Consider the following 14314-nt stretch of genomic DNA (forward strand, 5'->3'; position numbering starts at 1 on the left):
CCTGCTCCAATGTCCTTCTGGGGATGGGACTTTAGCCCCTATGTAACTACTACCCCCACCATATTCTAGTTGCCTGCTAAAGCCTTAATTTGGAGTGACTAAGCTTTAGCTATCTTTTGCTATTTTCTTTAATACTTTGTTACTAGACCTTGGCTCTCGTTCTCCTGACTATCCCTCTGACCACTCTATTGTGTATTTCGTTTGTATTGTCTGTGTCTTGTGTTTGCACTTGTTTCAGAGTAGTTGCAGTCTTCAGGTTGGGGACGGCCTGTTAAGAAGTCAGGTTCCCCAAAAGGCAGGGACAGTTTGGTGCGAGCACAGTCAGGGCTTCACCTGGTAGTCTGTGTATTCCGTGTGTTCCTGACTTTTTCCTCAAACAGAATTTCCATAACAGAATTCTGCAATACATGGAGCAAATGGACAGTAAATTATAAATGCAAGACGGTGCTCATTAAATACCGGTCACCTACTTTCTCCCATGCAACTAATAGAGATTAATAAATAGATATACTGACCCAAAATGCTGTCAGAAATAAAGGATTGAGCTCAGACACCCTACATAAAGGTTTAACCTATGAGAAGACCTAAGACCATTGTTATCGCTAATGATGTGTTGTAATATTTATTTCGAAATACAATATAATGATGACTTCAGAGTATCAATAAATCAGGGGTAGCTTTACTACCTACCACTCCTATTCAGAGACAAATGTTTATAAAAACAAGTAATGATGGGTGATAGGCACCATGAAGCCCAAACAAGTGACCTAATTAACTTCAGCTTCTTGAAGATCATTATACATCTAAACCGAAGCTACAGTAGAACAACGTAATGTCATTTAATACTTGAATACTGAGACAAGCCAAAAAGTATTAAATTATCTTAAATGTCATTGCGTAAATGATAAAAGTTTCTTTTACACAACAAACAAAAAATAAATCAAAGGTAAATTAAATAAACCATAAAGGGCAAAATAGATCTGGCCACAGAGATAATGTAACATTCTGGTTTAACATGAACTTAACCTGAACTATCTATAAACGCTTTTTCAGATACAGGCCACATATCCATATTATCAACTCAACAGACCACTGGAGCTGCGGAAATCCAAACTGACAGCATACATAAGACAAGCATTAACTGTACGAGGGGCTGCTGATAAGTCTTTGGCATCACCCCAAGCCAGTCAACCATAGCAGCCATGGCATCAGAAATGGTGTGAAATTTGGTACCCTTGAGGTGTTTCATCAGGTTTGGAAACAGATGATAGTCAGAGGGAACAAGATCTGGTGAATAAGGTGGGTGGTCAACCAGCTGGAAGACTAGCTCCACCAGTTTTGCCGTGGTTGCTTGTGCAGTGTGAGCGGAGGAACTGTCTTCCAGGAACAAGATTCCTTTAGACAGCTTGGCATGCTTTTTGGCCTTTAGAGCGGCCTTCAATTGGTCTAAAAGTTCAATGTAATACCTTGCATTGACGGTGGACCCATTTTAAAGGTAGTCTACTAGCAGCATATCCTCCTTATCCCAGAACGCAGACGCCATCACCTTAGTGGCAGATTTTTGCACTCTGAACTTCTTTGGACCAGGAGAATCACTGTTCCTCAACTTTTTTGACTGCTCCTTGGTTTCAGGGTCATACAAATATATCCAGGTCTCATCCATAGTGAGCAGTTGATCCAGGAAGTTCTTATCAATGCAGAAACACTGACAAATGGACCAGAAAATTTTCATTCATATGCTTTTCTGACCTGTTGTCAAACATTTGGGGACCCACTTTGCTATGTTCATAGATAATGACACAAACACGTTCATGAGATATCCCTATGATGTCTGCTATTCCTTTAGCTGAAGTTCGCCGATTGTCAAGTATGAGGTTGTGCACAGCATCAACGATGTCCAGAATGACAAACCCTTTCGCTCGTCCAGGACATTCCTCATCATTGGTGCTGAATCGGCCGTTTTAAATTTGACAACCCACCTCTTAACTGTAGAATATGAGGTATCCACAGCACCCAGCAGTTCATCCCTGTAGCCCGAATGGAGGCCGGACATCAGGTCCTGAGGAGGAAGTGTAAGAGGCTCGGCTGAGCCATTGTTTACTGATCTTTTACCTCCTTGGTTATTGCTTACACTGTGTTGTTTCTCACCTTAGGCGAGCTGGTTGTTATTAACGGCACTGACCTTGTAGCTCCAGATTTGCTGATTGGCCATACAGAGTGTATATATATCTCACGTTCCACTGTCTTTGGTAGGCTACTAATAGGATCTATACAATAGCCATTATACCAGCAGGTGACTGTATGGGTTGACTGGAACATGTGGTGGTTTAGCATCAGCAATAACTGTGCTGTCTGATGCACCTGTGAATTATCTTTTAACCCCTGATAAACCTTGGCTAATAACCACGGGGAAACGCGTCAGGTTAACGTGTCTGTACATCTTTTATCATAATTGGGTGGTGTTTGCCCCTATATATAGGATCAGGTGTGATTTGGGCAACTTATTTTTACAGAACACCGCACATCAGTGGATATATTTAGGTGTGTTTTTTGTATTTGTGACACTTTTTAACATTTTAGCCGTATAATAAATGTTAAGTTTTAAATACGCCGCTGTGATCTAATTTTGAAATACGTATCCTTGGCCCGTATTCAATAACAACCTGCTGACAGAGTCTGTGATAGCAGAATATGAAGGTCATTGATCATTAGCACCCAATTTATCATTTGCAACTTTTTAAAAAGTCGCACAAACAGGTGCAGGCTTACATCTGGTTAGTACCAGGTGAATATGTTTACGCAATTTTTGCTTTTTTTTGCGACTTTTTACTTAGATACATTTACCATGGCAGTGCTACATTTTATTAAATCAGCCACAAGATATTGGAACAAAATACAAACCCCCTAATGGTCTACACATAGAAAGAAACTTTCTGTCTGTTTTATTAGGTAGCTTGATTAGTAAGGGTATGTCAGTACTGAAAGGGTTAAGAACCAGTGAAGTGTGAGACATGATCCAGCACAATAGTTTTTGAGTCAAAAAGAAAAATATATACAGTAATTAGCTTTTGTCCAATGTTTGAAATGTAGATGTGAGTTATTTATGACCATGTGGGCTCTTATTGCCCTAATGATTACGTATAATGATTAAATATGACTTAATAATGGTTAAATATATTAATTTTATACCATTGCTATGTATGGGAGATTATAGCTAAACAGGAGGAATGATGCTCTTTACACTACTAAAAATTGGTGGGAATGACTGTGATAAAAGTATGAAATGCATCTAAGAAAGTGTACCTCAGTGCTTTTATTGAGATGTTTTACCCCAAACAAAAGTATAAGTAATACTAGTGTCATGTACAAGTGCAATAAACTAGTGCCATGTTCATAGCATAGAACAGTGTTTCTCAACTCCAGTCCGCAAGACCCACCAACAGGTCATGTTTTGCGGATATCCCATACAACGCACAGCTGTGGCAGTTACAACGAACAGCTGTTGCAGTTACTGGTGCACTGACTATAATTATATCACCTGTGAAATCCTCAAAACATGACCTGTTGGTGGATCTTGAGGACTGGAGTTAAGTAACACTGGCATAGAAGGTACGGAGCAGGATATTTTTGAGTCTAGATACATGCTTCATTTATGAATTATTGGATTGTAGACTGGACTACATAAATGTATTTTTTTTTTCAATTATTTGGTGGGATTTTTCTTACAAACCTTATTAGTGGGTAATATAGATGCAAAAAAACTTTAAAACGACCATGCTAGAAGGTAAAGTAGCCAAAATGTACACAAAATGTGGTTCTCTGTCAGAGGATGTTTTCGGTCTGTCTCTAAAGTCCCTTTATTGCAGATCTTGAAATGTGTTACTAAGATTTTATAACAAAAGGGCAATTTGCTTTTAATAGTTTGTTATGGTACAGTTTATGCAATATTTAATGGCCTTCAGAGTGGAAAACATTTCTGGTTAAGACTGCTTTGGTAAAGGATGAAGCTTCCGAGTGTGTATAGGAAAGTGCTTTGCATCTATTAAGCATATATGCAGCTAATCTGAATCTGAAACAATTCTTTATGGAAGATATATATTTAAACTATTAGGCGCTAAATAGCATAGTACTTAATTGCTAAAATTTTTTTATTTTCATTTAGCAAAAAGACACATTATGAATAACAAAGAATTGGCTGGATTCAGACTCAGCAACAGCGATGCATGATAGGGAACTTCAGATCACTCATTGATATGCTTTATGTTGAAAATATAACAGCCCAAGGGAAAAATAATAGACTAGCAAGGTTCCTGTTAAGACCTTGAGCATGCTGGGATTTGTCCAAACCCAAGCATGCAGAATTTGACAACAAGTGGCTGCAGAAGTTGCAGTTCTAAGGAGTCCTGGAAAACATGGATACAGACTATGGCTATATGCAGCAGAACAAGTCTGTGTGTGTATGGGGGGTGATTTGTATCTACTGTACGTTGTTCATCCTATGGTAAAACTGACATGCTACCTATGTTCCTAAAAATTCATCTGCATGGATGTCAGCAAAATGGTGGGATAACCATATGGTATACTCCCTTACACATATTATGCATACCTTTTTGTATAAGAAACTTTTGTGTTGGACTCGGTGGAGTCCTTCAGTGTGGAGGTTGTGTGGATATTGCAGAGTGCAGACTTTCATTGTTTTATGCTGAGATCAGGAAAGCAATAATTTAATACTTTGGGCGATTCCACACACGGCAATAGCAAACTTTTTACACATTTATATTTATAAAATATGAAAGTTACTTTAACTTGAAGTATCCCTAGGGGACTTCCATGCTGACTACACTGATCTCATACAGAGATCAATGCAGTACATGTACTGCATTGATCTATTACATCAGTGCTCAAATGCTATAGACTGCTGGAGCCCACAGTAAACAAGCACCAAGCTGGGATCAGCATCATTGCAGAGCTGAGGCCTGGAAAAAAAGCAGGGATTGCCCCTCCAGGATCGCATTGTAGGTTTTTGCTTATAGTTGTAGGCTTTTCTATAACTATTTAATTGTCACTGTCAATGGTTAATTAGTCGGACATGGCAATCAGCCATGCTGGCTAACAGCAGCGGTCCCTGGCGGGAGCCATACGGTTCAGGACGGGGTCACAGCGGGGTCAAGTAGTGAAGACAATAGGCAAAATTCCATATTATTTTGGGAAACAGCAAAAGTGGCCCTATTAGTATCCCTTCATATGCAAAGACACAATGAAACAAGACAATAAAAAACAATACTGGCAGGCAAATATAGATTATAGGGAGACATAATAAATTTAAATGTAATCCCTTCAGAGGTAAATGAAAACCAATAAAGGAGATACAGGAAATTAATATTACAAGGCTGTGAAAAATCTAATTACACTATGGTAACCAAAGCAAAATTCAAATATAGAAATGAATCAGTGAGGATGCATTCTTACTGTGGTGTTGCAGGGAATATGCATAAAATCATAAGATGAACATAGTTTTTCCTCTCTACAAATCTTTAGTCAGACCACACAAGGAATACTTTCTGTAATTCTGGGTGCCCATATACAAGAAGAATTTGGCTGAACTGAGGCGGTTGCAGGGGGGGGTAACCAAGGTATTAAAGAGAATGGGTGGGTTACAGTACCAAGACAGGTTATAAGCGTGGTGTTATTTAGTTAAAGAAGTCCGGCGAAAATTTTTATTAAAGTATTGTATTGCCCCCAAAAGTTCTACAAATCACCAATATACACCTATTACGGGAAATGCACATAAAGTGCTTTTTTTCCCTGCACTTACTACTGCATCAAGGCTTCATTTCCTGGATAACATGGTTATGTCACTTCCTGGATAACATGGTGATGTCACTTCCTGGATAAAATGGTAATGTCACCCCCGACTCCCAGAGCTGTGCGGGCTGTGGCTGCTGGAGAGGATAATGGCAGAGGGATGCTCAGTGTCCCTCCAGTGCCCTGTGTCCCTCAGTGTCCCCCTCCCATCATTCTCTACAGCAGCCACAGCCCGCACAGCTCTGGGAGTCGGGGCGTGACATCACCATTTTATCCAGGAAGTGAAGCCTTGATGCAGCAGTAAGTGCAGGGAAAAAAGCACTTAATGTGCATTTCCCGTAATAAGTGTATATTATTTATTTGTATAACTGTTGGGGGGCAATACAATACTTTAATTTTAAAAAAAGTTAAGTAAAATTTGAGCACCGTTTAATTGGTACTCTATCATCTCTGTTGCTGCACCCTGCACCAAACACTAGTTCTGCCAAAGGTCTGGTGACCATGTGTCCGGGGGTGGATATTACCACTCCTAGCTACATTGACAAGTAGCCCCAAAAGACTAGAGCCCACCGGCTGGTTCAACACCACTATCCAGCTCCCCGGGCCACAACATATATGATATAAATCTATTCTCATATACTCCACACCCCACACATGTATAGGATTAGAATTCACGTTTTACTTGAAATTCTATGTTTTTACTCTTCAAAAATTTATCAAATCATTAAAACATAAAATATCTTTTGCTACTATGTTTTTTTGTTCTTTAACTGCTATCAATGGCAGAGGGAAAACAGATTTAGTAAGTAGCAACTTGATTGAGAGATAAACAGCTATTATGGTGCATTAGTTCAATATGAGACCTAATGTGCCTTACGTTCTTGGAAAGATGTGAAGAGCATCTGGAATCGGCTGGTGCGGCTGCCTTCATCTGCCCACATTCGGATGACTCCAAGTCCTGTACGCAGCATCACATCATTAGCAACGGTGCTGCAAAATTTAGCTTTCAAATCTTCTACTGAGCTACTTCCATCATACACAGCCACAAAATTCCTTTTACATTCATTTGAATTTTGCATTTCATAGTCCAAAAATCGCAAGTATATCTGGAAGTAAAGAAAGTCCATTATGTGAGCACTATTACACATTGATTGAGCATTCACAGTTCAATCAGTAAGTACTTCAATTATCTGCTATTCAAGGCACACCATTTATTAAACCGCACATTCCTTCCATTATTGATGAATAATGATGAATCTTAATACATGCTGGAGAAATGTTTCCAGAGAATATGTCAAATTGCCTTTCTTAGAAAAACAAAAGAGCAGGGAAATATTATGTCACTAAAAACTTAACCAAGATGAAGTGCATTAGGCAGGCCTGGGAATATATGCAGTATGTATTTTTCTGTTTCAATGATTTTTCATTTGTAATGCATCAGAGAAAAATCTTCCACCTCTAAAAAAACACCTTAAATTGTAGACAATTGCGGTACTGAAAAGTTTATCAGTGCAATCAACTGCTAAGGTTTCTGCTCTCCAATAGGATAAATGCATTACATATAAGACTCCGCTACCTGTTCTATACCACCGCTATACCTGGTACTTCAGGGACTGTGGCATCCCAGTCCTGGAAGTGATATTCCCTAATATGCAAAATATGACCCATACAACTAACGCAATTGACTGGATCTTTTGTGCAATATTAATCTAGAGTAAGGTCTTTATCCATCATAACTCACTAAGAAATGTAGCCTGGACTAGACATTAGGAAGAATAACCTACAATCCATAGACAAAAGAATATTTATTATCTACCACTATCCCCATACTCTTCATGCAATATAACCTGGTTATCCTAGAGTTTCTTGACCTAGTGTTACTCTGACTTTACACTTCTGTTTACCTGACCTTTTGACTTGGACCCGACTATTCTTTGAATCACGATTCTGTACTGTTATTGACTGGCTGTTACTGACTTGGACCTCTGACCTCCCCTTTTGCCTGTTTGAACGTCTTGTCTCTGTTTTGTGTATTTCCCCTCCATCAGGTTAGGAAACTCCGCCCAGTTGTCCGCAGCTGCTTAGGGCTGTTGTGGCAAGTAAGTAGGGCCAGCTTGGGCGGGTGCCAGTTCTAGGGCTGCACTTGTTTTTGTCATCCCAGACCCCCTACCTGACAGGTTTTCAATATATAAATGTGTCCAATAAACAAATGTATCAGTCATCTGTGTAAACTGGATTATGATTCATAAATACCTTTAAAGCAGGGTTTTATGACTAGACTACTAGAGCCCCTATAAAATGTTTACCTGCAACTTCTCATAGAGGGTTACCAGCTGTAAATGTATTGAGTCAGGGACGAATGTATTTAGTTAGGGCCCCCTCCAGTGCCCTAACCACCCCATAACAACCCCCCTCCTCCATCTTTCACTTGAAGCACCCCCCCCCCCCCCCTTCCCAAAAGCACAGGGTGGTCTGCTCTTCAGGAGTGATGTCCGGAGACAAACTGCACTGTATACTGGAGTAGAGGCGGAGGTTGAGAGCATAGCGCCTCAGCAGACGGCATGCACCCAATCAGCAGGAAGTCTGCCGAGTGACATCACAGACCAAGCACGAGTTAAATTAAACATAACTTAAGTGATAGCGGTGGGGAAGATTATGCTGTTCTCTCCGGGAACGCAGAAACTGCCGCCTGAGGCAGAGTACTCATTCTGCCTCGTGGCATAAGTATTTAGTACTTAAATTTCATAAAGACAATTATAAATGCTTCCTACCTTTGACCGTGGTGGTGCTCGAATATACCATTTGCAATCAACGGCCTCATCTGCAGATGCCTTTCCTTCTTTAAGGATTTGCATTGACTCTATTATTCCTTCCGGTCCCCCCATTTCAAACTCACAAACTATATTTTAAAAGAGAAGTGTATAAAACTATATTACAGTGATAGATAGATAGATAGATAGATAGATAGATAGATAGATAGATAATATGACATAGATAAACAAAAATATAGATAGATAGATAGATAGATAGATAGATAGATAGATAGATAATGTTTAAAACCTTTAAAGTAGATGAAAAAAAAAATTAAGAATAAAGGCTATTCACCTGGTAATGGTTTCAGAACTCCAAGATCTTTAAAATCTGGATCTGTTGACAGAATAAACACAATAAGACAGTTAAAAGAATTATAACTTACATTTATTAATGGCATTTCTGCAGTACACATTGTTAACTTTACATATTAGGCTGGGTTCACACTACGTATATTTCAGTCAGTATTGTGGTCCTCATATTGCAACCAAAACCAGGAGTGGATTAAAAACACAGAAAGACTATGTTCACACAAAGTTGAAATTGAGTGGATGGCCCCCATATAACGGTAAATAACTGCCATTATTTCAATACAACAGCCGTTGTTTTAAAATAACAGCAAATATTTGCCATTAAATGACGGCCATCCACTCAATTACATTATGTGAACAGAGCCTTTCTGTGCTTTCAATCCACTCCTGGTTTTGGTTGCTATGAGGACCTGACATGAGGACCAAATACTGCCTGAAATATACTGTGTGTGAACCCAGCCTTAAAAGGATGAATTATTGTATATAATGGATGTTTGACAGATATTTCAAGTGTTTTTAATAATTCAATCTCTTTCTGCATTTCACTATGTTCTGTTTTCTTTCTTTTTACTGTCTGGAAAATAATAAAAACCTTTTAAAAGTAAATGTAACCCACTTAAGTGATATTGCACCATGTAGCCCGTAGAGGGCAGCATGTCCCTGCATGACAAACGTTTTTCTCCTGTCATTTGGAAATAACTTATCAGTAGCTCCAATCACATCCACATAAATCCTAATTATTATAGCATGCCTCAGTATAATACATAACATTCATTGAGTGTAGGTTTATCTGGAAGCAGGTATGAAGTCATACCACACCATTAAAATATCTATTTGCATTGGAAGGCTTCGGTATCCCCTACAGTGTCCAATATTTCTACAATGACCATTTTCAATTAAACAATAGCCAAGCAGGGTTTCTGCTAACTAGCGATATTAGAGATCTAATTAGAGATATTATTTTAATATCATTCTTGCTGGGTTCATTTAAAAGTCAGAGCAGGTTTCAAACTGACTTCAGCTACCGTCTAATTGCTAATGGCCACATGGTAGTAAACTGAATGCCCATCAACAATTAAACTGCCTGAAAACTATGATGAACTGCATGCAAGTGTGGCCTTGGATGCTCCTGGACCACATTGTGGCCATATCGTGAGAACCCATACTCCTTATAATTTTAATTAGGTATACAGGAAGGACTCCACAGGAAGGACTCCATAGAGCAATGTTACTTAAGCCGCGGACCTCCAGAAGTTGTGGCACTACAACTCCCTGAGGTTGTCAAGACGTGGTTTTCAGTACATGGGGAAAGTTGTAGTTTTGCAACCCCTAGAGAGGCACAGGATGGGGATGACTGACATAGAGATATCAAAACAGGACCCCTCCTCCAGGTTGTTCCTAATCAAACTGCCTCCATATAAAGTGTGTTTTCTTAGACAGCTACAGTAGCAATCCCTCCCACCATTAAACAGTATGTAAGTATAGCTTTGTTTTATAGCATGAAAACAAACAAAAAAATAATGAACGTAAATTGCAAATATGGTTTATATCACATCTACTGTTGAGTTAGATTTTACAAGTTATAAAAAACAGTGACACTTTAATCCCATGCACTGAACATTCATTTTGTGCATTTAACTTGACTATTTAGCAATTATTGGGAAATAGCTTGCAGATACCACTTTTACTTTACAATAGTCAGAGAATTGTCTTTTTACAATGAAGTACTTGTAAGGCAGCAGGATTATAAAGGTGGGTATTACAGTAAATAAAATGTGTTACACAATTCTTAAAGAATTCACATATTGTCCTGAAGACACAAAAACTGCTTAAAAATCCCCAAATATCAGACCTATTAATGCTAATCACATAATTACTACTGGTGAATGTTAAAACGTAAAAACTAGGGATGGTCCGAACCTGCCGAGGTTTGGGTTCGTACGAACCCGGACTCTCGGAAATTATTCCCGCTGCCTTAAACCTCCGTGCAGAGGGTGGATACAGCGGGAAGACCGCCTGGAAAACCGGGAAACAGCCACAGCCATAGGCTGTATCCCAGTTTTCCAGGCGGTCTTCCCGCTTTATCCACCCTCTCCAAGGAGGTTTAAGATAGCGGGAATCATTGCCGAGAGTCCGGATTCGTACGAACCCAAACCTCGGCAGGTTCGGACCATCCCTAGAAAAAAAAAAAAAGAAGATATTGAAATGTACCACTTCCTCACAGTCATCTACAGTTTAAGGCTGGGTTCACACTACATATATTTCAGTCAGTATTGTGGTCCTCATATTGCAACCAAAACCAGGAGTGGATTAAAAACACAGAAAGGCTCTGTCCACACAATGTTGAAATTGAGTGGATGGCCGCCATATAACAGTAAATAACTGCCATTATTTCAATATAACAGCCGTTGTTCTAAAATAACAGCAAATATTTGCCATTAAATGGCGGCCGTCCACTCAATTTCAACATTGTGTGAACAGATCCTTTCTGTGTTTTTAATCCACTCCTGGTTTTGGTTGCAATATGAGGACCACAATACTGACTGAAATATACGTAGTGTGAACCCAGCCTAAATAATCAATAAAAGAGAAACATTATACTATGTATAAATGGAACGTACCCATGTCAGCATTGTATCCTATATTTTAAGCTAAGATCACGATTGGTATCAAGTGTTATCATGTACCATATTTATAAGGAACATATGGAATAGTAATTACTGGGTGGTCCCAAGACTGTATTATTATCAGGCTTGTTTGTGTTTACTGTCAGACTTGCATTCTCTGTTACAGTTGCTTGCACACTTCATCATTCACTGTCAAGCTTGCTTTCACTCTCTGTCACTCACTGTCCCACTTTCTGTGTAGGTCTGCTACCTACTGTTAGTTTGCTGATAGGTAGAATTTCAAATTGCAAGGAGAAAGCATGACACAGGCATATATAACCTCCTCTTATATCTAGAAGACGTCAAACTGGAACATAAAACTATCACCCTCAGCTATAAAAACAGGAAGTCATGTAGTTCCTTCATTTTCAATGTGGTATTGTCTCAGCAGATCCTCCCATCTTTCTGAGATGACACATCTTGTTCTTGAAGTCTAGTCTTCCCCATAAATTATATCACCACCTAGCCCCTACAGCTTACATCACTATCTCTATATCATATACACATTTATCTATAAAGTGTGGTTATTAAAGGGGTTATCCAGTTCTACAAAAACATGGCTACTTTCTTCCAGAGGCATCACTATTCTTGTCTCCAGTTCAGGTGTTTTTTGCAATTAAGCTCTATTCACTTCAATGGAACTAATTTACAAAACCCCACCTAAACTGGAGACAAGAGTGCTGCTGTGTTTGAAAGAAAGTGGTTGTGTTTTTGTACTACTAGATAACCCCTTTAATGGGGTCTATGTGTCTCCCAGGATCCTAGCATATGCAAAGGATAGCTATTTGGGAAGGGTTAAATTCTTGAGCTCTAGCCTACTTGATGAGGTACACCTGGCTAGGTATGCTTTAGAGCCAAGCTGAGCTGTTCTCTGTTTCTCCTAACCTGGGAAGGGAGACACTACTGAAAAACACGAGTATATATATTTTTTTGTTTGTTTCACAGACTATTTTATAGAAAATTAAGTCTGTCATTGAAAAGTATAATTAGCGGCGCAAAAAAAAAAGGGCTCATGTGGGTCTGTAGGTGAAAAAATGCAACTGCTATGGCCTTTTAAACCTGAAGAAGAAAAAACAAAAGTGCAAAATGAAAATAATGATCACCAGGGCTTTGGCGTCTCCGTTCACTGCTGTACACAGCGTTAATGTTTTAATGAAGATTTAATAAAGGATTTTGGAATTCTAACGGTGAGTGCCCTCAATATATTTAGTTTTTTCATTAAGAATTTTATTAGTTCATTGACTTAGGCCGGGTTCACACTCAGTATGACACCGGCTGTTCTGTGACCCTGCCGAGTAACAGAACGGCCGGTGTCAGTGAAGTTCATCCCGGCCAGTACTGCAGTACAGGCTGAATGAACTTAATTTCTTTAGAACTGGGATGCAGGTGCATACCCTTAGCTAGCAATGTAAAGTGCGGCCAGAGTCGCACTCTACATTGTGTGAGCTGTCAGTATTTTGTGACCGCTATTCAATGAACAGCAGCCGCACAAAACTGACACATTAGTTTTCACTGCGGCCGCTTGGAATTTTGAAAATTTATGTTGTGTGAACGTGACGCCTTTTTTTTTTTTTACAGAAAAGCTGCCATGCATGTGTACATGAGGAGCAGTGCTATATTTGCCCATTATGTACCTTTTTATGTGGCATTTTTCAGCATATAGTTTAAAATCTATAGTGTCTACATTTGCAGAGTAGGAGATCTTGCATGTCTGTGCCTTAAAGCCTTAAAGCAACTCTGTACCCACAATCTGACCCCCCAAACCCCTTGTACCCTTGGATAGCTGCATTTAATCCAGGATCTGTCCTGGGGTCTGTTTGGCAGTTGATGCAGTTATTGTCCTAAAAAAGCTACTTTTAAACTCGCAGCACTGTGTCAAATTGGCGTGGCCTAGATTGTCCGTGCCCTAGGATTGTGACGCTCATCCGTCGCTCCTCCCCGCCCTCTTAACCATTTTTCCTATTTATAACCTGTCTGAACTCTGCACAGGTGCCATAACGATCCAACACCTGTGCCGTGTTTAGACAGGTGATGAACAGGGGAAAATGTTCCAGGGACATTCCTAATGATGAAGAAGGCAGAGAGGAGGGACGGAGGGGTGTTGCAATTCTAGGGCATGGGTACTCTAGGCCATGCCAATTTGACACAGGACTGCAAGTTTAAAGTTGTTTTTTAGGACAATAATTGCCTGCCGAATGGACCCCAGAACAGATCTTGGATTAAAAGCCGCTAACCAAAGGTACAGCAGTTTTGGGGGGCAGATTGGGGGTACAGAGTCACTTTAAAAGCAGCTGCATAGTTTTGTAGTAGTAGGGAGCATTTTTGTCTTATATAAATGCTCCTAATGGGGTGGGATGGGGTGGGGGGCACTGGCAAGCTGAAATTATGCATCAGGGCCCATGAGCATTTAGATACACCCATGCACCAGTCCCAAGGATTCCAAAATACTATACATTACAGTGCTATATAAAAAACACATAGAGCTGGGTAATGTGCCTGGCAACATGTCATTCTAGGACACTGGGATCTCCCACCAGTGTGATTGTGTTGGTGGTGATCACATCTGTACGTTGATTTGTTTTGCTTGTTTTATTGTAAGTTCAGTTCCCTGTAAATGAAAACGATATCACTTAATTATACTGACCCTAAGGGGAAAAAAGGCGCAGAATCACACGGTTTTCTTTTCCAATATATATATATATATATATATATATATATATC

At 39.5% G+C, this 14314-nt stretch overlaps 1 protein-coding gene and 1 long non-coding RNA gene across 2 annotated transcripts in view; one reads left to right on the forward strand and one right to left on the reverse strand.

Moving 5' to 3' along the window:
• Positions 1-14314, reverse strand: part of NETO1 (neuropilin and tolloid like 1) — an 87124-nt gene that overhangs the window by 12145 nt on the left and 60665 nt on the right. Inside the window, exons 5-7 of the mRNA XM_069960127.1 lie at positions 8911-8952; positions 8577-8704; positions 6683-6911 (exon numbers count right to left, since the gene is read on the reverse strand). Coding sequence (XP_069816228.1) covers positions 6683-6911; positions 8577-8704; positions 8911-8952 — 399 coding nt within the window. The remainder of the gene's footprint in view (positions 1-6682; positions 6912-8576; positions 8705-8910; positions 8953-14314) is intronic.
• LOC138784531 (uncharacterized) overlaps positions 3532-14314 on the forward strand; it is a 47009-nt gene continuing 36226 nt past the window's right edge. Inside the window, exon 1 of the long non-coding RNA XR_011361869.1 lies at positions 3532-3609. This is a non-coding gene — a long non-coding RNA (uncharacterized lncRNA). The remainder of the gene's footprint in view (positions 3610-14314) is intronic.

The sequence above is a fragment of the Dendropsophus ebraccatus genome, chromosome 2 (assembly GCF_027789765.1).
Source record: "Dendropsophus ebraccatus isolate aDenEbr1 chromosome 2, aDenEbr1.pat, whole genome shotgun sequence".
Classification (NCBI taxonomy): Eukaryota; Metazoa; Chordata; class Amphibia; order Anura; family Hylidae; genus Dendropsophus; species Dendropsophus ebraccatus.